We start from the raw sequence: 26742 nt of genomic DNA on the forward strand, positions 1-26742 counted from the left end.
TAAAAGAGCCAAGGTTGCCTACCCCTGCCCTATACCATTTGAGACACGTGGTTATCCAATCTTTTCTTAAAAGACCTCCAGTTTCGGAGTACCCACAAGATGTTCCACTGGTTAATTGTTCTGTCAGGAAATTTCTCCTTAGTTCTAGGTTGCTTCTCTCCTTGATTCGTTTCCATCCATTGCTTCTTGTCCTATCTTCAAGTGCTTTGGAGAATAGCTTGACTCCCTCTTCTTTGTGGCAGCCCCTTAGTTACAGTATTAAAACACTGCTATCATGACACCCTCGTAGTTCTTCTTTTCATATAAGTCATGGAAAGCTCTGGCACTGGAAGGGCTGGGTGCTGTCTCAATAGTTGGCATCTCCAGAATCCATAAACATGAAGTCACACTCACCTTCAGCTATGCAAGTTCACAAGATGACTCTGAACCAGACGTTAGCCCAATTCACTACGAGGATGAAGTTGGAAAGCAAGTATCATGTATGCCTCCTAAATCTATGAGTAAACAAAGGAAGCTAATTTATCCCACATCATTCACTTGACTTGTTAATAATGGGCAGTGGCACTTTTCAGGATTTTCAGTTTTTCGTATCTGTATCGTTGAAAATGAGACAGCTAGAACTGGGGACCTTTTGTGTGCAATACAGATGTGCTACAACTGTGCTGTGAGAAGTCTCGGATGCCGTAATTAATGCTAATGTGTAAATGGGAGCTACTGAGTGACAGGCTGGAATTCAAGGATATGATTTCCATGCCAAGAGAGCCTAGCTAAGATGTCGATCAGCTCCTCATCGAACCGAAGAAGATCTTGGAGTAGATTCTTGGAGAGCAGACAACAACATCGAGCGATGTAGGTGGACCAGTGAGTCTGGTTTGGCCCAGGACAACTCTCACTGTTCGCTCCCACCTGCCACTACTGGAAATTAAGCATGGACAGTTGACTTTGACTATAGCATGAGCAAGGCAGATGATCTGCTAAACATTTTCTGCATTGATCTAACATATGCATTGTTCATGCTTCCTGTTGTTACGCTTCAGTCGAAACAAGCTTCTTGAACTAGTTTAAAGCCCTTGAGATCTTTCAGGGAGGGAAGCAGGCATAGGGCAAGAGAGTGGGGGGGTGTCTATTTTATTTCTTGGTCATCAACTGTATGAAAGCGCAACTATCAATAAAGAACAATGTGCTTTAAAAAGATTGCTGGTCCCTGTTCATCAGCTCATAGAAGAAACTTTTCTACAATTCTACAGTCTCTTGCAAGTCTAGTAGATAACAAGTACTGTTGTGGGTCCATGTTTCTTTTCTCCTTTCTGGAAAATTCAAGGGAATTCTATAGCTTCTTATGCAGCTTTGGAACTCACACCACCCAAAAAACTAACTAACCCTTTTCCTTCCTAAACTTCATGATCCTTATTTATTTATTCCTTTCCACACACAGCAGTCACCGTAGAAAACCTGCTAGACTTGGAAAATGTAACCAAAACTCCTTTGAACACAAATTCTTTGCACGTGGATGGCCAAATCTTTGGGCCCCCTTCATCAGAAAACAATAATGTGTGGGTAAGTGTGGCAAGAAGCCCTCGCTGATCTTAGCAAAGATCTCATTTAGTAAGTATGTGCTTTACATCCAGCTCTAGTGTGGCTTGTGTGGTTTTTGGCTTGGTGTATTGTCGATCACTGTTCATTGTGGTTTGCCTAGGATGGATTATGACGTAGTGCATTGTGTGGTCTTAATCAGCTGTGCTTTATTCAATCAGCTGTGATTAAAATAAGCCCATGGCTTTGCACAATAGGTAAATCGGAATAGTACTGTAACTTGCTATTGAGTTATAGGGCATCTTCTGAAAGAACTTTTTCATTTGCTGCTGGAATGGGAGCCAAATTGCCTTTTTTGGTCTGTGAATCTGGAGATCTACAGCATGCTTTATTGTTCCCCTAGGCTGCTCTATCAAGTTGAGGCCGGTTTCCTGCCTCTTCTACGCTTTGTTTTGCAGCTCAACCTTTTCTGATCAAAGGAAAGAAAGTGGCTTCATTTTTTCAGGATTATTTTTTTCCTCCCAGTAATATATAGCAAGTCAGATGTAGGGAGAGATAGCAAGTCAGATGTAGGGAGAGATCAGTCTACACCGGCATCGCACTGTTGCAGACTTGTGAAACTACCAACTCTTTCCCATTGGAAACAGAATTTCTGTCCCTAAGCAAGGCAGTTAAGGAGTCTTGCCTGATTTTACAACCTTTCTTGTTTGCTAAACGAGTCACTGCGGTTATGTGAATTCTGCAATCATTACGCAAATCCAGCTTTCCCCGTCAACATTGCTTGTCGGAAGCTGGATGGGGAGGTTACAAATGGCGATCACATGACCCCAGGATGCTGCAACCTTCGTAAATATATACTGGTTGCCAAACATCTGAATTTGGATTACCTGATTGTGGGGAAGCATTAACGACCATCATAAATGCGAGCATCAGTGACAAGTCACTTTTTTCAGTGCCATCCTAATTGGGAGCAAGTCGGTAATTGGAACGGTTGTTAGTCAAGAATTACCTCTCCTCCCTTGGCAAGCGGCCTAACAGAATGTGGCTTCTCTTCTCTCCCCACCCCCACCCCCACCCCCTGTCTGATTCTTCAGCATTCTCTTATTTCTCCATTAATGCTCAGGTCCAAGTGGTTTTCTTGTATAACCGCATCATTTCTTTTTCTTGCTTGTTTGCATATCTGCCCTGCATGTGCCGGGAAAAGGCAGAATCAAACACCGAGTACATCAAAGGGCAATTCAGAAGTACAGTATGCTTGTCATGTTGTGCCAGGTCCTCTCTCTAGGGCAGGGGTAGGCAACCTTGGCTCTTTTGTGACTTGTGGACTTCAACTCCCAGAATTCCTGAGCCAGCATGGCTCAGCTTGGAAACCTCTCCCTTTCCCCTCAGCGTGGCTGCCTCAGGAATTCTGGAAGTTGAAGTCCACAAGTCATAAAGCGGCCTAGGCCTAGGGTAGGCAACCTTGGCTCTTTTAGAACTCGTGGACTTCAACTCCCAGAATTCCTGAGCCAGCATGGCTCAGCTTGGAAACCTCTCCCTTTCCCCTCAGCGTGGCTGGCTCAGGAATTCTGGGAGTTTATTTATTTATTTATTTACTTATTTATTAATTTAATTTGTATACCGCCCTTCTCCCGAGGGACTCAGGGCGGTGAACAGGGCAATACATAAAAACTAGATACAAAAATTAAAATTATTAAAACATGATTAAACAATGCCCATAAATTAATACAGATTTAAAATTAAAGTCATTTATAAAAATCCCACCCCATCCCATCAGGCCAGGCCAGCTTGTTTAAAGAGATGGGTTTTAAGATCGCGCCGGAAGGAGCGGAGATCGGGCGCCATCCGGAGCTCAACCGGAAGATGGTTCCATAAATCCGGTGCACCCACAGAGAACGCTCTCCCCCTGGGGGCCACCAGTCGGCATTCTTTGACCGGTGGCACCCTGAGGAGGCCCTCTCTGTGGGAGCGTACTGGGCGGAGGGAAGTTGACGCCGGCTGCAGGTGCTCCCCAAGGTATTCTGGACCCATGCCATGAAGGGCTTTGTAGGTCATTACCAACACCTTGAACCTCACCCGGAAGACAACTGGCAACCAATGCAGCTCGCGGAGCAAAGGTGTGACATGGGAGTATCGGGAAACTCCCAGTACAACTCTCGCGGCTGCATTCTGTACCAGTTGGAGCCTCCGAGTGGTCTTCAAGGGTAGCCCCATGTAGAGAGCGTTGCAGTAATCAAGACGAGAGGTCACGAGCGCATGAGTGACCGAACGTAAGGCATCCCGGTCTAGATAGGGCCGCAACTGGCGCACCAGGCGAACCTGGGCAAAGGCCCCCCTAGTCACAGCTACGATATGGTCTTCTAAAGAGAGTTGTGAATCTAGGAGGACTCCCAAGTTGCGAGCCCTATCTACAGGAGATAATGACTCACCCCCCATAATGAGGGGTGGGATATCCTGAATATCCCGAGATGCCGGTACGCACAGCCACTCAGTCTTGTCAGGGTTGAGTCGAAGCCTGTTCCTCCCCATCCAGACCCGGACCGCCTCCAGGCACCGGGACATCACGTCGAGGGCATCACTGGGGTGGTTTGGGGTCGAAATGAAAAGTTGGGTATCATCAGCATACTGATGATACCCAACTCCAAAACCACGAATGATCTCACCCAGCGGTTTCATGTAGATGTTGAACAGGAGAGGCGAGAGGACCGACCCCTGAGGAACTCCACAAACGAGAGACCTCGTGGTCGACCTCTGCCCCTCTGCCAACACCGACTGCGAGCGTCCCAGGAGATAGGAGGAGAACCACCGAAGAACCGTGCCTCCCACTCCCAATCCCCTGAGACGCCGCAGCAGGATACCATGGTCGATGGTATCGAAAGCCGCTGAGAGGTCTAATAGGACTAGAACAGAGGAATATCCCCTGTCCCGAGCCCTCCAGAGATCATTCACCAGCGCGACCAATGCCGTCTCCGTGCTGTACCCGGGTGTTCTGAACCAGCCAACTACCGGCCTTGTAATAAGGCAAACCCCTGTTCAAACAGTAGAGACTGGAGAGGGTCTGAGGCTGCAAAGCGTCTGCCAAGATTTATTAGTCAATTAACAGAACAAGAAACAAAAACACTGGAACTTGAATCCTCAAGCGGAAGGGTTGCTTTCAGCAACCAGCCCTTCCCCAAACACTCCTTTTATTTAGAGTTCAGGGCGTGGCCTCCCTCTGCCTCCTCCCGAGGAGACCCGCAGCCTTTCTCTGCTTGGTCCTGCTCGACTGCCTCCTGCGTCGGGCGTCCTTGAACAGGGCCAGCTGTGGGTCATCATCCTCCGCACTATCGGGCTCACGCAGCTGAGAAGAGGGCCCCGGCTGGGAGCTCTGCCAAGCCTCCAAGCCATCATCAGCCAGTTCGTCTTCCTCCTCCCCCTCATCTGAGTCATCCGATACATCTGCGCTGGCTGCCGGACCCACAGGCTGGCCCTGAGTCACAACACCGGGCCTGAAGCCCGATTGGTACGGGTCTAGATAATCCGCTTCATCCAGGACCAGAGGGAGCTGATGCGCCACCACACTCTCAACAACCTTCGCAAGAAAGCGAAGGTTGGAGACCGGACGAAAGTTATTCAAAACAGCCGGGTCCAAGGCAGGCTTCTTGAGGAGAGGTCTTACCACCGCCTCTTTCAAGGCGGCGGGAAAACTACCCTCACTCAGAGAGGCAGATATAACCGCCTGGAACCAGCCTCGTGTCCCCTCCCGGGCTGCATAAACCAGCCAGGAAGGGCACGGGTCCAATAAACATGTGGTGGAGCTCAGCCTCCCCATGATCCTGTCCACTTCCTCCGGAGTTACAGGATCGAACTCCTCCCAGGTGACATTGACAAGACCGCTCGTGTCCTGATCGTCCGATACTGCCCAGTCGGAGTCCAAACTGGTCCGAATCCGAGCGATTTTGTCCAACAGATGTTGACTAAATTCCTCGGCACGCCCCTACAAAGGTTCCTCACTCACCTCCTGATTAAGGAGGGAGCGGGTCACCCTAAACAGGGCGGCCGGGCGATTATCTGCGGACTCGATGAGGGCAGCGAAGTAGTTAGATCTCGCTACCCTCATCGCTGCGAGATAAGACCTAATATGGGTTCTTAGTCGCAATCGGTCGGATTCAGATCGGCTGGACCTCCAAACGCTCTCTAGGCCCCGTCTCCAACGCTTCATCTCCCGGAGCTCCGCGGAGAACCATGGAGCCCATTGGGATCTGCGCCGGATCAGGGGCCGCAAGGGTACAACTCGGTCAAGTGCCTCCGTGGCCGTCCTTTCCCAGGCTTCCACTAAGGCATCTGCCGAGCTGTGAGCTGAGGAGGCAGGTGGGGACCCCAGCGCTGCCTGGAACCTCTCAGGGTCCATTAAGCGCCTGGGGCGGAACCATCTAGTTGGCTCAACAACCCCACGGTGGGGAGTGGCAAAACGGAAGACCAGCCGCAGGAGATGATGATCGGTCCATGACAGGGGCATAACAATTGGGGAGCCCCCACCAAGATCATCTAACCACCGACCAGATAAGAAAACCAAGTCAAGGGTGTGGCCTCCCTCATGAGTCGGTCCATGAATTACCTGCGTCAGAGTTGAAGTCCACCAGTCATAAAAGAGCCAAAGTTGCCTATCCCTGCTCTAGGGAGTGGAAGGGGAGCGGGACCAGTGGCTTTCTCGCCCCAAAGGTGCTTTTTCAAAATGCAACTGGACTTTCTCAGGTCCTCGAAAACAAGAAGTGAAAAAGCTTCTTGGATGAGAAGCAAAACAGTTTCCAGGAAAAAAACCCACCAGAAAGTCTAGCTACCTTTTGAAAAGCACTTTGACCTGGATGAGTGAGACTCTGCCTAGAGAGTGGCTTTCTCCTTGTAGCAAAAAGACAACTTTGCATAAGCACCAATCAGCACCACTAAGGAGAAAAGAAGTTTGTCACTGTAATTTGGGCATTCTTGGAGCAATTGAGGTTCCTCCACTTCTCCGATAGTCTCTGCATATGTTGCTGCTTTCGGTTTCTCTGCGTTTGTGAACGGGTGAACTCCAGGGATCAAAACCCAGCACGAGAGAGATTTTTTTTTTTAAAGGTGATCTGATCTGTGAGGATTAGGGAATCCAGAGCTAAGCTACAAGGAATTTGAAGATCTTCAATGAAGAATAGCACATCGCTTTTGTTTTGCATTGTTAGACTCCCTGAGACTTAGAAGGGACCACTCAAGTCATCAAGACCAACCCCTGCTCAGTGCAAGTAAACAAGGATGGATGCAAAGCAGATGGCTACCCTGGTTCCATTTGAACCCATCAAATAAAGAGCAGCCAAGACTTCTCTGGGCAATTGGTTTCACTGTCCAACTGCTTATATCAGTATTTTTTTTTCAACCTTGCAACTTTAAGATGTGTGGACTTCAACTCCTGGAATTCTGGGGAATTCTGGGAGTTGAAGTCCACAGATCATAAAGTTGAAAGGTTGAAAAACACTGGCTTATATCATTAGTGCAGAAGAGAATTCATCTGTTCCCTGAAGGCCTTCTGCAAGTTTCCCCAAAGTTGCTTTGTAGCTTTTGACCCCAAAAGAACTAACATGCATGGGAGAGCTGGAACTAAGCAGATGGCTTCTCCACCCCCTCCTGTTCAACTTCTGTGGAAAACAAGCAGGTGGACAGAAGATGGTTGCAGAGCTTCACGTTTACCTTGTCAGATGCCTTCTCTGTGAGCACTAATATGCTGTGTCGTCCTCTTGTCATCTAACAAAGAAGGAGGGGCTAGTATTTGTATTTTGTATTTGTATTTATTAAATTTGTATACCGCCCTTCTCCCGAGGGACTCAGGGCGGTGAACAGGGCACATATAAATAGAGGATACAAAAATTTAAAAAAGAATTAAATAATCGCCCAGATAAAAACAATAACAGTATAAAACCCCATTAAAAACCCTAACATCCCCCATCAGGCCAGGCCAGCTTGTTCAAATAAGTGGGTCTTCAGACTGCGCCGGAAGGAGCGAAGATCCGGTGCCGTCCGGAGCTCAACCGGCAGTTGGTTCCATAAAGCCGGAGCACCCACAGAGAACGCCCTCCCCCTGGGGGCCACCAGTCAACATTCCCTGACCGGAGGCACCCTGAGGAGGCCCTCTCTGTGGGAACGCACAGGGCGGAGGGAAGTTGACGCCGGCAGCAGGTGGTCCCCGAGGTACTCCGGACCCCTGCCATGTAGGGACTTAAAGACCTTAGAACCAGCTAGTAAAACTCTATTGCACTACTTTAAGCCTTGGGTAGTTCCCCTCCCTTTTAAAAGAAGGAAGTGCAGATAACAATAGAAAAAGCAGCTGGTTAAGCCTATGTGATATCTGATTAATTTCCATTTCAGTTGGATTTATAGTTTTGTTTCTCCCCTCCCTTTTCTTTTTATAACAAAGGCAATGGATGACGAGCTGGATGAAGCATTTTCAAGGTAATTATGATCAAGTCTTCCAGGAGCACCTTTCTGCTAGGGGCTTGGCCAAGAACTAGATTTGATTAATGAACTCTCCCTTCTCTTTCTCTTAAACTAAACCAGGGGTCTTCAGACTTGGCCCTTTTATGACTTGTGGACTTCAACTCCCAGAATTCCTCAGCCAGTCTGGCTGAGGTATTCTGGGAGTTGAAGTCCACAAGTCATAAAAGGGCCAAGTTTGAAGACCCCTGAACTAAACTGTCAAAAGGAGCCCAACCCTTCATTGGTGGTCTGTTTGACTAATTGAACAAGGGATTCGGCTGCTCGGATAAGTCAAATGTTTTGATAACTTCTTAGGGGAGGAGCTAATTTGTGTGTACAGGTGGAGATTAAATCCCTTAAATGCACCATTCTTTTGGCGAATGCTTATAAAATGGAGGTTGCTGAGACTGGAAGCTCTCACCTTCTAAAATGGAGGGCAATCTGTTTGAATCTGGGCTTGTGTTTCAACTCCCAACCTACAAAGGGAAGAACTGAGGAGAAAATGTAATCGATGGTCACATAGCAGCACACACCGAAAAAAGGGTGCACACTTTTAGGTTCTCTAAAATTCTTTGTCAGGTGAGATATTGACAACATGCCAGGAAGAAACCCATAAAGTCTGGCCAGATTTCAAAGGCAGTAAAATTGGAGACGATCAGCTGGATGCATTTGCAGGCACATTGCACGCAGCCTTCAAACAGACACCCTTTTTTAACCATTTTTAGAAGACATTCTTCCTGATTCATTTTTGGTTTCATTCCAAAATGGCCCATCGTGGAATTTTCCTGATAATACCTGTAGATGCCTTCTTGGTGGTAGCCCCAAGACTATAGAACAACTTACCCCCAAGCTGTTATACTCATACAGGTAGTCTTCAAGTTACAACCATAATGGAGCCTGTTTTAGAGTCAAAAGTCATGATGCTTGTAAAGGAGGTCACTTGCATGTCTGACCTGATTTTATGAGAATGGGACCAACTAACCTTAGGAATAAATGAGCATAATAGAGAAAACGTCATTCTACTGAGCCCACACCGCCGGTTCATGTATCTGCCTTGCCTCATCAAAGTTCACAGCACCTAGTCCTAGAGCCAAACAACCTGTTTTGACACCTAAGGTGGGAAATTTCACAAGGCCAGCTCTGCCTCCCAACCTGTCAAAATGCAATGAGAAAAAGACTCCATAAATAACACTGACATTTATGGACATTTCTAATCAGCTACTGTCCCACAAACCTTGGCAACTATCAAGCTGAGTAAAAGTCAACTCGGGAATTTTGAGATTCTACCTAGGTCAGGGGTAGGTGACCTTGGTCAGCTATGCTGACTCGGGAATTCTGGGAGTTGAAGTCCACGAGTCATGAAAGAGCCAAGGTTGCCTACCCCTGATCTAGGTGATGACTGTGGACGCTCAAGAAAGGCTTCTTTGTCGGTAAAGCCACTTGAGTACCTTGACTTACTGTGTTACATACATGCAAGAAAGTGCATGTGCTACATTTAATGGGTATACAGTATAGATCAGTGTTCCTCAACTTTAGGAACTAAAGTTTATACAAACGAACTGCAATTCCCAGAATTCTCCAGCCTGCAGTAGCAGGTTTAAACTGTCACGAGTAAAGGAAGCTGATCAGCTGCTTCATGGGTTTCAGCCTAGCTTGCAATCAAAAGTTGTACAGGGAATCCTTGACTTATCATTACAAGGAGCCCAGAATTTCCATTGCTAGGCAAGAGTTGTTGTGAACTTTGCCACCCCTGATTTAAACAGTCATGTAGACCTGGATTGAAATACTAATTAGAGGCACACGATTACCCCCAAATTACAATATGCGTGTCTGTTACAGCTGTGACACATCACCATCTGTTTCCTAGCCAAAAGCTTGTTTTTCTTCTGGGTCAAAGGAAAAGCTTCTTAACCGAGGAAATGTAATCTTTTCAGCTTCCTGAATCATGCTGTTTAATCAGGCGCTTCCAAGCAGATGACACCTGGTCCTTTCTGTAATCAGGAGCTGATTATAGTCATGGTTGGCTGGAGAATTCTGGGAGTTGAAGTCCACAGGTCTTAAAAGTTGTCCAGCTTGGACACCCCTGGCTTAAATAAACATGGGTGGTGTTCCTTTCCTGGTGCTCCACCCTGTAATATCACATATCTTTTTGCTTATAATATTTTTTGTAGTGCGAGTAGTTCCCTCTCATCTGTTGGCAACAGGCCATTCATTTTCCACAAGGCATGCAGAGCGTTGGCTAGTACATGGAGATGCCTTCAGAGTTGTGTCTTTCCCAGGTCTACTACGCTGAGAGACTGCTAGAAGGCTTTCCAAGATTTGCCTTTATTTGTTCATGAGCCTGTAGGAAAGCTTCCTTTGAGGATCGTCCTTCGGGGCAGGGAAGATCTTCTCACAGATCCTTCCACATGACATTATTAGGAGATGAGAAACACACCTTTGTTTCTCCCAAGGTCATCTGGGTGGCTTTGGACCAACTGCTCCCTCTGCTGGCCAGCTTTGCACAGAGGCACGATGAAGGTTTTCAAAAGGATGAAGTAGGCAGGAATGAATCGATCCATTTCACTCAAGGTCTCATTTTGGGGGATTATTTCAGCATCTTCGTTTCTCATTTTGATACTTTGGAGAAACTGTTTGGCACCTTGGACTTCAGATTTCATTTTTTATTTTTGAAAGTAGGTTAAAATTTTGGTGCTTGTTGGGATGAGCGTCAAACAAGCATTTTAATTCACAATTTGCCTGATGCATTTTTTCCCCCTGATAGTTTTCCCTAACAGAATCCAGTTGTGTACCTTATTTACACGCCTGCAGGCCTTTTGGTGCAGATTTCCCTAGAATACATTTTGGTGAACTGAGTTCAAAATCTGAGAACTGATCTTGTTGGAGAGAATGAAACCTGCCCATAGACGTTCTTTGGTATCTCTTCATATTGTGAAAATCTTTTACCTTTTATTAAAGATTGCCTTTCCCATAGAAGAACCAGATTTTCAGCTAAATCATCCTGGGCCATCTTTCCTAGTGAACTACTTTTTTCTTTTCTGGGATTTAATTCTATATTCTATATTTAATTCTAATTCTATATTCTATATTTTTGCGAGAGAGCACACCTGTAGCACAAAGCTACAGGTATCTTCCTCCTCCTCGTCCTTGGCAAACCAGCACTAGCATCTTCCTCCAGGTACATTTCTTCACCCTTTTGTCTTGCCTTGTCATTCCAGGCTGGCACAGTCCCGAACCAACCCACAAGTCCTTGACATCAGCCTGACACCTCAAGACATCCACAGTACTCAAATCCTCTCGCCGGTTGACTGGGACAAAGTAGATTCCATGATGGAGACCGAAAAAGATGAACAGCTCTTTGAGTTCTGACATCTTTTGTTTTGTTTTGTTTTCCCTCGTTAAGCTTTTTGCTCCACAAGTAAGATAACCTCTAGGAACCCGATGCGCTGTATTCTGCTGACTGTAACTGGAAAGGGTTAATTAGAAGAGAAGAGGCCCAAAGCCTTGATTTGATTTAGGTAGGAGTTGTGATGACACCCTTCAACTTTTGACCAAAGTTTTATTTCAGCTTTCCCCCCCCCCCCCAAGTGTCTTCCAGATATATTAGGACTACAGGAAGCATATCTGGTGGATACCAGATTGGGGAGATGGTTTGAGATACTTTAATACAGCTTTTTACGTATGACCTTTTTGGGTCTTTGCTTTTATGGAGATGACAAGGTACTCCTTGAGTAGATGTATTCAAGACTCTTTCAAATTGGCATCTATTATGGAGATGATGTAGCATCATGTAGCTTAACATTATAGCATTGGGATTGCATGTGATAAGCAATCGTGACAGCTGTGTTTTCTGAAGGCCGCAGGTTATCCTTAGCAATAACAGAACTTTCAGGTATTTTGTTTTAGAAGAGCTGAACTGGCTGGAGTGGACTGGAGAAATAATGTTGGGCTCCTTAGGACAGAGCTGATAATAGGTACCCAGGTGTTAGACATGGCAAAACTAAAGAGGGATCTTGATTGGATTCAGAAATGAAGCCATTCAAACCATTTGATTGTCCTTGGTCATCATGAGAGTGAGTCTCTTCTTACATCCTTTGCAGTTCAAATCCATCACTTCTTCTTCCTGTTTCTGCATCTTAACACCTTGCTTTTATATTTCTCAGCTCTAATATTAGGTGGCAGCTAATTGTTACCTTGAGCAAACTCTGACTTCTAGCTTACCTCACATAAGTTGGATGCTACAAGCTTTGGACGTTGTCTTCTAAAAGATCGGGAAGCAATGACCTTTTCAATTGGAGCCAATAGTTCCCGGCTTCCTAATCCAGTTGGTGGCATCCCATAGCAACTGAAAGCCCCAGATAACTTCTGTCCAAAGGCTAAAGGCAACCCTGCCCCCAAAATATAGAATCATGGGATCCAGAAAATGGAAACAGATTGAGCTTAGTTCAGGTGGTGTTGAGGGAGCTGTGAATATGACTGCTTGGAGTAATGAACACTCTTCCTTATCTCAACTTTAGGTAGTGGCATGTTTGATAACAATTTCTTCCCCAGATCAGCCTCCTGTCTTGTTCTACTATATTTCTTCCAGTATGAAGTTGTCATAATGGAAGTGAATGGGGCACTTTCATCTTAGCAGTAAAATTCTTGTGATTATCATCAGGGTTTTTCTAATAGAGTAATTCCTTCTTCTCTTTTTAAGACATCACTGGAAGTGCATTGATTGTCCTGTCCAGTATTCAAGGAGACTGTCAAACCTCAGCATGCTTTCATAAGGCACTCATTGTCCCTCTTCTAACTTCCTTGGAATCTGGTCTTAATCTTCTTGCCAGCCAATGGCACGTGGTCAGTTTTGAACTGGATGTGAGATGAACTAAAACAAAACTCAGAGCATGGAGTTTACCCTGCTTGCATTTTCGCTAAATCATAGGCTTATATATTCAGCCGAAGTTTTAGACCAGTGTTTCTCAACCTTGGTAAATTGAAGATGAGTAGACTTCAACTTCCAGGATTCTCAGCAATATCTATGCTGACTGTGGAATTCTGGGGGTGGAAGTCCATATACCTGGTAATTGCCAAGGTTGGGACACCCTATTATAGACCATCTGTGGATGAGTTACACAATGAAATAGTTTTAAAGCAGAGGCCACCAAACCTTTGGGCACCAGGGACCGGTTCCATGGAGAGAGGCTTTTCTGCGGACCGGAGGGGGTGTGGTTTTGTGTGCTGCCTGCATCCCATGAATGGGGCTTTGCTTGTTTGTGCAGACCGGTTGCTGGCATGCCACGGTCCTGTCCCGGTCCACGGACCGGGGGTTGGGGACCCCTGTTTTAAAGAAACTCTTTCTTAATAGACAGGTAATCCATACTTAGTGATGGTAATTGGAGCTGGTATTTCTGTTGTTAAATGATGTGGTCTTAATGTGTCACACCATGTGACCTTGTCAGTTAGTGATGGAAATTCCAGCACTTCTGATTAATGTTGTTAAGCAAATGCAACATTGAGACCAACCTAAGTATGAGGACTGGTCATTTCTACCACTTATTCAGCATGGTCATAAGTTCAAAAGGTTGTTGAACAAGTGGTCGTTAAATGCGTCCCTGATGGGAAGATGCTTTCTAGCATTAGCCATTTATCACGATACCCTAATTTTCTAAGTGTTGAGAAATTGGAGGAAGGAAGTGGTGTTCGGACACAAGGCTTCTACTCATCAGCCTTGCCAAAGTGACAATGATTCCCTTACATCTTCCTTTTTTTTAATAAAGACGTGGTTACATTTTAATTTTATAAGCAGATATGCATTTTAATTAATTAAAAATATTTTTTATATATATAAAGAGATGAGTGCACTTTTGACAAACTGGAAGTATTTTGCAAAATTGCTTTTCGCCTCATACCTGAGTGGATGGCCTGACCCTGGGGGGTGGGGGTGGGGCTGGTCACGGAGACAACAGAAGGGAGTTGTGCGATGCTGGGAAAGGGAGAGACACAAGAGAGAATTGTGTCTGTTTGAGAGAGGGGGGGGGCAGTTGCGATAAGGGACAGCCGTGGAAAAGAACCGACATTGCCATTTCAAGTCTTCCGAGGCAGGATTTTGTCATTGTTTCTTCCTCTGCCGAGTTGAGATCATAGTAGGCAGACTTTACATTTTGGAAATGGGACAAGAAGAAGCAAAGCCATGCGAAAATAATGCAGGTAGTCCACAACATATAACCATTTGTTTAGTGACTGTTTGAAGTTACAGTGGCACTGAAGAAAGGGTCTTATGATCAGTCTTCACACTTAATGATCATTGCAGAATCCCACACAGTCGCTTGGTCAAAATCGGGCTTGTGTTTATGACGGCAGGAGCATCCCAGGGTCATTGTGGTCATCATTTGTAGCCTTCCCAGCTGGCTTCCGACAAGCAATGTCGGTGGGGGAAACCAGATTGGCTTAATGACTGCATGATTTACTTAACAACTACAATGATTTGCTTAACAACTGTGGCAAAATTATCATAAAATCAGGCCCAGTGCACTTAACAATTGCCTTACTTAGCAGCAGAAATTCTGGCTGGCCCGAATTGTGGTCCTAAGTCAAGGACTACCTGTATTTCTTTCCAAAGGAACATAAAGCAGCTGTTAGATGACCTTCCTAAAAATGAGCTTTTCCAGAACTGCAGCAAAATGATCAGTGTCACCTCTCATGCTGGCAGGGTTGATGAGCAATTTTTTTTTCCTATCTGCTATCTGGGAAAATCTCAGAAAATGTAGAGGCCTTTTAGGCGACAGTGTCCTTGTGTTCCTTTATCTTCTTAAGCCCTTTCTTCATTTTGCCTTGATTAATTGGGTTGGATTTTGAAAGGAGTCAGAAGGGGTGGAGGAGGGGTTGGCATTAAAGTGAAAAAGAAATATTAACTATGTGTGCATATGTTTCCTTCTTCTCTCACTGACCTGCATCCCTGAGAAAAGCTGGTCACCAAGCTAATTTTTTTGTTTTATATTCTAGTTTTAGAAAAGCAAATAATTAAAAAAACAGGATTACTGCTATTAAAAGATTACTTTTAACAGTGATTTTTGGATAACAGAATAATCACAGTTTCTCATGTTGGTAACCTTGTGGGAAATACACTAAGCCATAATTGGCTTTTGAAATGCTAATGTTTCTTCCTGAAGGAACATAAATGCGCTTTTTAATATGTCTATAAATAGTAGTTCTTGAATCCAAAGTTCTGTTCAGGGGTTGGCAAGATAATTGAACCGGAAATCAAACAGTTTGGAATGTTGCCCCTTAGAGATTGATTTAGAACACCGTTTTTCAATCTTGCCAAATTTCAGTTGTGTAGATTTTAACGCATCTGAAAGGGGCTAAGGTTGAGAAACACTGATCAAGGAAAACTCAGAGGAGATGCCTCCCAAGTTCCCTCAGGATGCAAAAAAATCAATTTTTTTGCGATACAGCCTTACTTCCACATGATGCAAACCATGTCTCTTTTGGATGACATTTAAAGCATCTCCATTGTCTCTAAGCTGCATCTCCTTCTGAGAAAAGCTACCTGTAAATGGATGCCCCAAATTGATGCTTGGCTGTCACACCCACGCAGGCTGAGGTGGCCTGAATGAAAACGCCACTTCAGAGTGTCAGTCAGGAGGAATATTACTGCCCTATAGCGTCCATGTTAACAAGTAATTCCTGAAGGGAAATGTCTAGCAGAGACATTGTGGCTCCATCTATACCTTCCTTCGCTAGTTTTCTACAGGTGGTCCTCAGCTTACAACCATAACTGAGCCCAAAATTTCCACAAGTGTTGTGAAGTAAATTTCACCCCATTTTATGACCTCTCCTGGCACATTTGTTAAGTGAATCACTGCAGTTGTTAAATTAGTAACATGATTAAGTGAATCTGGCTCCCTCCATTGATTTAGCTTGCCATAAGACTGCAAAAGTTGATCACATGACCCCGGGACACTGCAACCATCATAAATACATGCCAGTTGCCAAGCGCCCGAATTTTGATCACGTGATCCTGGGAACGCAGCAACGGTCGTGTGAAAAAACTCATAAATCACTTTTTTCAGTGCTATTGAAACTTCAAGCGGTCACCAAACAAATGGTTGTAAGTCGAGGACTACCTGTACTTTGGGCACAAGCCTGAAGTGGTGTGTATGTTACAATCTCAAATCTCATTTCTTTGGGTGTGTGGTGTGGTCTTAAGACAAAGGAAGTTGTGATCGTTCCCAGAATTGTTGTAAGAAAGTTTCATCTCCATTTGAGTATATAAAAGCAATACATGATATGCATAATATGCCAGTGTATATAAATAAACACATGCTGTAAAAAGTACTTACTACTGCTGAGAAAATAAAATTTTTACTTATTTTCCACATGGATGTGAATGTTGATTGATTTTCTTTTTCCTACTTGGTACTAGAAAACCTGAAACATTACAAAGTAAACAGTAATTAACAAAAGGCTGAAATCCAGTCGAACATGCAGCCCCTGGAGATTAATTTGTAGCTTCACTCTTGGCTTTTAAGAAGCATCTGAAAACCTTCTTTTGAAGTCCACTGGGGAACAAGGATGGCCATTTTTAAGTCTATTCTTAATGATTTTTTTATTGACATCACTGTTTATACTGTAGAGCTAGTTGGCTGTTGAGCTTATGGTATATCAGAGTTGTAAGAGGGAGCAGTATTAAAAAAATGACCCATTAATAAAGAATCAATGAAGTAGCTCTGTAAAGTTGGAAGTTACAAATATTGATGGTTGTTGAAATTTATCATAAATCTCTTTAGAAAAATCCTCTACAGGTTGTCCAATTGTTTAGCAAGCATTTGACATTTCACTGACACTGAAAAAAGTTACTTTGATTGGTTCTCATGCTTAAAACCATTGCAATATCCCATGGTTCATGGTCAAAATTTGGATGTATGTATTTATGATGGTTGCTACATCCCAGCCAGCTTAGGTAAAGGTAAAGGTTCCCCCGCACATGCGTGCTAGTCGTTTCCAACTCTAGGGGCCGGTGCTCATCTCCGTTTCAAAGCCGAAGAGCCAGCACTTGTCCGAGGACGTCTCCGTGGTCATGTGGCCGGCATGACTAGACGCCAAAGGCGCACGGAACGTTGTTACCTTCCCACCGGAGTGGTCCCTATTTTTCTACTTGCATTTTTACGTGCTTTTGAACTGCTAGGTTGGCAGACGCTGGGACGCGTAACAGGCGCTCACTCTGTTACGCGGCACTCGGGATTCGACCCGCCAAACTGCCGACCTTCTGATCGACAAGCTCAGCGTCCTAACCCACAGAGCCACCGCATCTCTTCCCAGCCAGCTTACAACAAGCAAAATCAGTGGGGAAAACTGAATTGAAAAACGAAAACAGTTTTGACCTGTACTGGACATTTGCATTGTGTTTTGTTATGTACTAATTCTTCCTCCGCTTTTGCACGCTTAATGAGGCAAAATAAATAGATCCTGGGGTCCAGATAACGGTCTTTCCTGCTTCCCATTTTAAATGGGCAACATCTTTTGGGCTACAGGTAAGTCTTGATTGGTGCTGCTAAGCTTGTAAGCCGCCCTGAGTCTTCGGAGAAGGGTGGGATATAAATGGAATTAAAATAAAAAAAAATAAAATAAATAATGAATCCCACGAAAATTCAAATTTGCACAATTCACAGTGATATTTCTATGGAAAATAGAGTAATTGGTTCTTACCTGGTAGAGACAGGCAATGAAAATGGTTCAACGTACATTTTTATATGTTTCATAATGAAATACAACAAAGATTAAAAGAATATACTTACAACTTACATGTATTTTTAACAAAGTCATAAAGTAACTATAGAAGGCAAAATGGAAAAAAAATCCAAGTGAACAAAGGAGAAAGAAGCTGGAGAATAAGCCTGTATCCAAAATGTGTATCTGCTGTCCCCGATATTCTACTATAGTTCTTCAAAACAGGCCTCTCATTTTTTGAGCTTTCCTTGAAGATAACAATTTTTTCCTCCATTTTGCAAACATGGCCATTGGTGTCTGAAAACCCCAACAGCAACTGCATGCCTGCTTGCCTCACAATAACTGAATTTTGGCTTGTGTTAAATGCAACCTGCTATCAGTATATTTTATTTATCAAGTTTAGACATTTTCCCTTTCACTGAGTGGCTCTGGATGGATTACAGATATAGAGGGACTGAATTGAACATGGCACTATTTGAATTTGCAATAATTGTGATCTACAGTAGCTGTACTGCTTTTCTTTCCTACTTCATGCCTCCTTTCTTTTTGCATAACAAGAGGGGAGAAGCAAAAAGCAGAGGTAGTCCTTGACTTACGACAGTTTTGTTTAGTGACCATTCAAAGTTACAACAGCACTGAAAAAAGTAACTTGTAATCGTTTTTCACACATACTGCAGCATCCCTCTGGTCACGTGATCAAAATTCAGACTCTTGGCAACTGACTCATATTTATGACAGTTGCAGCATCCCAGAACCTTCTGACAAGCAAAGTCAATGGGGAAGCCAGATTCACTTAACAGCTGTGTTACTAACAGTATCTGCAGTGATTCACTTAACAAATGTGGCAAGAAAGATCGTAAAATGGGGCAAAATGCAACAAATGTCTCATTTAGTAACAGCAATTAACATAATAGATAGATAGATATAGATATAGATATAGATATAGATATATAGATATTATTGATACAGGTAATTTTTTTTATTCCATTTATATCCCGCCCTTCTCCGACGACTCAGGGCGGCTTACAAGGTTAGCAGTAGCCTTCATTCTATGTATATGCCTGCTTATTAGGGCTTTCACCCCCCCCCAAAGCGGCATTTTTACAAAGTCAGCTTAATTGCCCCCAACAATCTGGGTCCTCATTTTACCTACCTCGGAAGGATGGAAGGCTGAGTCAACCTTGAGCCTGTTCATTTAGTGATTGTTCAAAGTTACAACGGGACTGAAAAAAGCAACTTGCAATACTTGCAGCATCTCCAGAGTCATGTGATCAGAATTTGGGTTCTTGGCAACCAGCATGTGCTCAAGACGGCTTCAATACCCCAGGATCAGTGATCACAATTTGCAACTTTCCCCATAGAATTCTGATAAGCAAAATCAACAAGGGGATCCAGATTTGCTTAACCACATGTTTCAGTAAACAACTGCAGTGATTTGCTTTCAATACTGGCAAAAGCAGTCATAAAATCAGGAGCAATTCACTTAATAACCTCCTTACCTAGCAAAGGAAATTGTGGTCATAAGTTGAGGACTTCCTGTAATGTATTTTATTTATTACAGCCTACTTCTGCAGTTTATCTTACTCCATCCACCCCACTTTCTTTTTGAACAACAGGAGGGGAGAAGCAAGAAAGTACTTTTTTTAAAATTATTGGGAATATTGTGTTTTGTTACCAGCCTACCTCTGCAGTCAGAAACATTCTCTTGAAGTGAGAATTGGTTCTCCCCCTTCCTCTACACGTCTAGTTCCTGTTCAACAGTGCTGAATTCTGAACAGGCCAAATTAACCAAACCATAGTATTTTGACTGTGCTATATCAATGTAGAATAAGTCTTAAAAGCTAATTTAACTATTTAAATAGGCAGCTCCAGTCTAAGGATACGTTTCAAATGAATACTAAACATCTCCAGCCAAGCCTCATGAATAAGTGATAGAGGTGCTGTGGAACAAATTGATCTTTCAATTTTGATTTGACCTTTTTCAAGCTGCTGGGTTGAAATTTTAGAATCCCAATATGCTGTCTCTTAGACCCTGAGCAAATCCCTCTCCTTATTGATCTATATATTTATCTTGCTCCAACTTTTCTCAGCCAGTAATAAATTAAAGATTGTACAGATTTAAAAAAGGGGAAATACCACCCAACCCAAACCCATCCAATCTAAAAGGAATCTGATGAAAATTTGTAAGTCCTGCCCAGATGGGAGAAGAAAGGTTTCAAATTAAAATCTGGTTGCTGACTGATAGTTCTCTATATGCTAGAGGAATTTTGTCAAGAGAATTGTTGTTTTTTCCTGTTTCGGGCCCCACCAAATAACAGCACCTCACAATGTCCTGGTATGCAAACCAAATGATTGATGGCCGTTCAGCCAGTGGTGGGATTCAGCTGGTTCGCACCACTTCAGCAGAACCAGCAGCTAATTTTTTGTTGCCCAGGCCCAGAATGGACTTCCAGAAGTGGCATCCACACAGAGAACCGGTTGTTCTCCTATTTGAATCCCACCACTTCGTTCAGCTGATATCTTCCTTGTTTTCTAACGTTTCTGCGAACTAAACAGCCCAAGCGAGCACAGAGTTTGACCCACCCACCCCCATCTCACTTTGTACCCGGTTTCCTACTTTCGCCCTCCTATGGTGGGCCGTGGGAAATTGGCAGCAGCAGAATAGTCTCTGGGGTGAAGTAAGCCCATTTTGCAAATTCTTGCGCTTTTCTGTATCCTAACCGTCATCCTATCAAGACAATGTGTACAGGTAGTTCCCAACGTACAACCACAATAGGTTCCCCAAAATTTCTGTTCCTTAAGTGAAACAGTTGATAAGTGAGTTTTGCCCCCTTTTGCGATCTTTCTTGTCACAGTTTGCTAAATGAATCACTGCAGATGTTACAATAAGCTAATAACACGGTTGTTAAGTGACTCCAACTTCCCAATCCACTTTGCCTGTCAGAAGGAACATCCAACTTCTTTTGCAATTACCTTTTGAGGCTTTCCCTCCTTATGGAGGGTGTCAATGATGGTTTTCTGCGCAACTGTCAGGTCAGCAGTCTTCCCCATGATTGTGATTCCTACTGAACCAGACTGAGAGACCATTTAAAGGCTCAGGAACCCTTTGCAGGTGTCATGGCTTAATTAGCTGATTAGAGTGGGACACTTTGAGCCTAGAATATTGCACCTTTTCACAATATTCTAATTTACTGAGATTGTGGATTTGGGGTTTTCATGAGCTGTAAGCCATAATCATCACAATTAGGACAAATCACGGCTTGAACTATCTTGCTTTGCATGTAATGAGTCTATCTCATATATTAGTTTCCCCTTTTAAGTTGCATTACTGAAATAAATGAACTTTTGCACGATATTCTAATTTTTCGAGTTTCACTTGTAAACATCAGAAACCAGCCCGCAAATGTCAAAAATTGTGGTTACGGGACCACAAAGGACCCACAAAGGACCATAAAGGTAAGCCAGTTGCCAAGTGCCCAAAATGCAGTTACATGATCAGATGTTTGTTTGTGTGTGATCATTGCAACTTTGAAATCAGGTTGTAAGTAGATTTTGGGGGGGATCCATTATAACTTTGGTTGCTAAGCGACTACCTGTATGCAAATACAGGAAGGAATAGAACAAAGAGTTTACTGCCTTATATTAGGGCGCGAAGGTGACTTAATGAAGGAAGGTGAATATAATTTAGTAGACATTCCTGAAACCCCAGTGGGATGAAATTTGTGAGTGGAATTAGGATTAAAAGGTACCATCTATTAAAAAAGGAACAAATCACAGAAAACAGGAGGAGAAGACAGTCGAAAATTAGAAAGATAAATTAATGAGAATAGAGAATATCCTTCCTGACAAAGGTTACATACAAATGGTTGTTTTTATATCAGCTGATGATGATTTGTTTTGTACTTTGAGAGGAGGTTGTTCCAAGCTTCTCGGGATCACTTTACATGGACAGCTATATAAATTAAATAAATGTTGGTTAAGACAATCAAAATTCAATCCATGGCTCCCATTCAAACCTATACTTAGCTTGTCATGAAAACGAGAACTTGTTGCATTTCAGGGTTAAAATATGGCTGTTATTTCCGCATGTATTCAATATACAGAAGGTTATGCATGAATATTTTATGCAAATCTGTGCCATCTTTTTACTTCTCTTTGACTGATAAATAGGAGCCACCATATTTCAGCCACGCTGGATGGTCTTTAGAATCCCCCAGATTTCCTATTCTTGGTTGTATGAACAGAACTGAAATTAAAGCAAGCCATCTGATGAGCAAAACAGACCTTTAAGCCATCAAGAATATTAAATGGGCCATCCTTCTTCATGTTAAGAATCTGCTCCACTGCATTGTACAAAAATTAGAAATTGTCAGAAGCAGTAAAAATACCCAGATAATTAGAGCTTTGGAAACCAAGCTGTACTGATAGCTAAAAATAGGACAAAGTGCTCCCATCATAATCTTGCTCAAGTTAATTTCTCTCTCTTCTGATTATCATGCAAGGGTGTTTTTTTTCAACTTGAAGTGTTGTCAGTAGATAAAATGCTGGGAGAAGCCAAGCTTGCGATCTTAGCTCAGAAACTATTTCACTGCAAGCAGTTTATTCTATCTCCCATTTTCAATCTGTAGAAAGTGAAGAAAAATTGTCTTTTCAGGATTGTTGTAAAAATGAGCCAGATCAGGAAACTCTTGTGCATTTTGAGATAGAACGATAAGGCAGTCTATGAGCTTAACCATCTAGAAATACTTAATTTGGCTAATCTCTTCAATATGCAGATCACTGGCTCTGAAATAAGTCCTTAGGTCAGGGGTGGCGAACCTATGGCACGCGTGCCACAGGCGGCACGCGGAGCTGTCCCTGTGGGCACGCGCGCCATCACCCAAGAGGGAGGCGGGGCCAGGCTGCCCCACCCCCTCCACATGCGCCTGCAGTCTCGCTCTCTTTCTCTCTGCACAGAGAGCCAGGGAGCAGCTGCAAGAGCTGGGCAGATCCGGGCTGGATGGTGGAGGCAGCTGCAGCACGAGTCCAGGTAAGCCTCCGAAGTGATTTTGCGCCCCCCCCCCTGCCAGCCGATCATTTTACGATGCTCCAGTGACCCGATTTGGGCATTGGAGACCTGCAAAACGCTTCTGCTGCCCAGATCTAGGGCTGCAGAGCAATTTCACCTCCTCCCCCCCCAGCTGATTTTGCAGGCCTCCAACACCCGGATCTGATCGCTGGAGCATCGCTTACTCGGCCACGCCCCCGGCACCCAGCGATGCATAAGTGGGTTTCGGGTTGCAGTTTAGGCACTCGGTCTCAAAAAGGTTCGCCATCACTGCCTTAGGTTAATATTTTTCAACCTGGTAATTTTAAAAGGGGTGGGCTTCAAGTTCCCAGAATTCCCCAGCCAGTAGGTGGAGAGAGTTGACTGTTCAAGAGATCTATCAAGTGATCCCTTATAGGTAGTGCTCAAGTTACATGCAGAATGGACCCTGCCCATTACAGTTGTAAGTTATAACAGTAAAACGGTTGGATCACACGATTGATCCAATTTTACGATGTTTTTTGCAGCAAACACCATGGTTGTAAAATGAAGCCATTCTTCACCACAGCACAGTTTTGCTGAAAACCAGAAGTGCCAATTTTTTAGCAAAACTCATCAAATACAGACAAGGTTCTGTGGGACACTGCAAAAAGCTGTGTTGTCAAGCACCCATAGTGCAGCCATGTGATTGTGGGGAGGGCTTTTAAAACTTTGGATTCTTATTGTAAGTCCCCTTTTTCAGGTCGGTCATAACTTCAAGGTGTCACTAACTGACCGGTCCTAACTTGAGGACTAACTGTACAGCCTTGCTATATTCATAGAAATGGATTAATTGCTGAGGAGCAATTAATAGCATAAAGCAGCTTGTCAGGTACTGCATGGGCCTTTTAAGTACAGAGTTACTAGGTCTCGTTAATATAATCAAAAGTGTAAAAAGCATTAAATCTCTCCTGGAAAGGTAATTTTACTTTATCTTGTTAACTGGGTTGTTCTGAATAAACCCAGAAAGCAAAGAATAAAAGCACTGCATCCCTTAGAGGGCTCGTTCCCTTTTAGGAAAAAAAAACTTATTTAGTGCTCTTTTTTCTTCTTCTTGATACTGAAAATTTAAATTATAATCATTTTGTTTTGTATAAATGTATCCATGGCAACAAGTAAATCTAAATTATTACTGTATGCTTGATAGTTCCTCACTGAAGGCACTGTGCATATTTCTAAAATATTCTCCAGTATGGTCTCCAAGATTTAAAACAAAGCAAAACAAAACAAAAGCTTTTTGCAAATCAATTGCACAAAGGAAAAGAATTATTTTATCATCCCCCCCCCTCCCGCCAAGCTCAGGAAACATTGCTGTTTTATTTATTGATATCCTGCCTTTCTAATCACTGTTCGCTTTGAGCTACAGATCTAAATATATAAACAATTTGATTACAGTATGTGTTTCTTTCAGTATTGATATATTTTTTTTAATGTAGTCTGGTTTGTGATCCATAATAAAGTTTGACTGAAAATGGACAATGCAAATTCTGAGTGTAGACAGGAGGCATCACATTTTCAATGCAATTGTTAGTGCTTCAACCCCACCCCACCCCCCCAAAAAAATATAACCCTACGATGCGAACTTCACCCGCCCAATCTCAGATTTCATTTTAGAAGCTTCAGTCATGCTTGTTCCTTCCGTTCCCAACCCCAAATCTCCAGGATTTGGACTGTGAATTCCCTATTCATGAGTGGAGACCACATGATCTGCTTGAGCCAAGTTTTGAACATTGCTGAAGCCAGATCAGAAGGTTCTTCCCTCTGATGGAAGGTACGAACCGCCTTTGAATACTCATAGAAGAGAATATGTTGTTGCCCAAGGTTGAACTGTGGGGTCCTTGGTGCTCTCTGAACTTAGTTGTTTGCTTGCAGATGTTCCCTGCTTACTGACTGGGGGGGATTCTAGGAGTTGAAGTTGCCCATCTTTTTTTTAATTAAGTTTTATTCATTTCTAACGTAAAGTGTGAAAATACAAAAGCAAGTAGAGGGGGACAACAGTAGAAAAAGGGAAAACAAAAATGGCGTGAAGAAGGGGGGAAGAAACAAAAGGTATTGACTTCCGACTCTCTCTGTTGCAGTAAAATCAGACATTATAAAATCACTTCTCAACTTTTTACATTTCTGTAGCAGTATGCACTAGCCCAGGGGTCAGCAACCTGAAACAGTGAAAGAGCCACTCGGAACCGGTTCCCTCACAAAATGAAAAACTGGGAGCCGCAAAAAAATGTGTGCGCATGCGCATACATGCACACATGCACAGAACAGGGTTTGACTGAAGAGTGGAGCCAAGGCGAGATATGCACCTACCCTGCATATTTGAATTGATTGGTTGAACTTTTTTAGTCCCACTTTTTTTTTTTTTTGACTGCACATGGCAGAGGACTGGGAGCCGCAGGAGACGGATGAAAGAGCCGCATGCGGCTCCGGAGCCGCGGGTTGCAGACCTGTGTACTAGCCATTTCTGTATCAGCAAATCAGTCTAATCCAGGGGTGTCAAACTGCCGGCCCGCGGACCAGACGCATCACAACCACACCCATCCCATTGCCAGCAATGGGGAAAAAGCTCCGATACGTCGCTCGACGTCACTTGACATCGCGAGTTTGACATGTCTGGTCTAGTCGGTAAAACCCAAAATCACGATATCATTTTTTTCCACCTCAAGCACAAAGCTCATCTTAAAAGTGGCCACGGGTTGAGAAACACTGCTGCGGACTCAAAGCGTGTAGCTGGCGAATTCTGGGAGCTGAAGTCCACACATATTAAAGTTGCCATCAGCATGAAGACGTTACCTTGTTGGATAATGAAACATCTGCAAGAAAACAACCAAGTCCAATACCAAGGACTCCACAATCTTTAAATAGTTGTATAATAAACATTGATCAAACACTGATGTCCCATGCCAAACATCTTATTTTTTAAAAAAATAATTCGATAGATTTACTCCTTAAAGTGAGAATACACAGTTAATAGAGTGGAGCTTGGTAATTTTTGTGATTGGTTACTTCCTAATTCCCATTTAAGAATACAAATGCTGATTTAAGATAACTTCTGACCCAGCATCTGCAAATACTTAGATCTACTAAACTCTGCCCACAACCTGGAGTTCAATCCTGACTGGCTCAAGATTGACTCAGCCTTGCCTCCTTCTGAGGTTGGTAAAATGAGGACCCCAATTGTTGGGGGCAATATGCTAACATGTTAAACCAGCACTATGGGGCCCACGTAAGTGCTGTTGCTCTAAGACTAGAGTCTAGGTGCTATTAAAGAGGTTTACTTGAGTGCAGAGCAGGAGTTCTCAACCTTGGCAACTTTAAGACCTGTGGACTTCAACTCCCAGAATCCCCCAGCCAGCATAGCTGGCTGGAGAATTCTGGGAGTTGAAGTCCACAAATCTTAAAGTCGCCACGGTTGGAGACCCCTGGTGTGGAGGCCTTGATAGCTTGAAGATCTTGGTTCAGTTATTTGTTTTACTCCTTTAGCTAGACGAAACTGAGGTCTGCTCATCGGCTGTACATTGAAAGGTGAAGCCTGGATATCAGTTTGTCTACAGAGTCTTTCTCAGTTCAAAAGACTGCAAGCATACTCCTCTCAAGTTTTTAAAATAAAAAAAGTTGATGTTTAAGAAGCAAAAGATCCCCCCCAAGTCACCTTCTTGTGTGATCACACTCAAAGTGAGTGGCAGACAGAGAAACTTTTCCAGGGGGTGGGTGGGTGGGTGGAGAGGTCTTAGTAGCTTGTTTGCAGCACCAACACAGTTGGAACTGGAACAGTATAACCATCATTATAATAAATTATACTAAATTAATTACTGAACCAAAGGCGCTGTTAGCAGCTGCAAATCATTTTGCTTTTTTCCTTTTCTTATCTGAGCAGCTGAGCATCCTTTACTTCAGGGAGAGGGGGTGGGACTCCAGTTGTTGACAATCCCTATTACAGGTGTCAAAATGTG

The 26742-nt window shown here is 43.6% G+C and overlaps 1 protein-coding gene across 1 annotated transcript in view; it reads left to right on the plus strand.

Annotated features, from left to right (window-relative positions):
- LDLRAP1 (low density lipoprotein receptor adaptor protein 1) overlaps positions 1 to 16380 on the plus strand; it is a 68331-nt gene extending 51951 nt beyond the window's left edge. Inside the window, exons 7-9 of the mRNA XM_083369808.1 lie at positions 1436 to 1557; positions 7955 to 7989; positions 11232 to 16380. Of these exons, the coding sequence (XP_083225934.1) occupies positions 1436 to 1557; positions 7955 to 7989; positions 11232 to 11382 (308 nt within the window). The 3' untranslated portion in view covers positions 11383 to 16380. The remainder of the gene's footprint in view (positions 1 to 1435; positions 1558 to 7954; positions 7990 to 11231) is intronic.
- The last annotated feature ends 10362 nt before the right edge of the window (positions 16381 to 26742 follow it).

This window comes from Vipera ursinii (genome assembly GCF_947247035.1).
Source record: "Vipera ursinii genome assembly, chromosome: 9".
Classification (NCBI taxonomy): Eukaryota; Metazoa; Chordata; class Lepidosauria; order Squamata; family Viperidae; genus Vipera; species Vipera ursinii.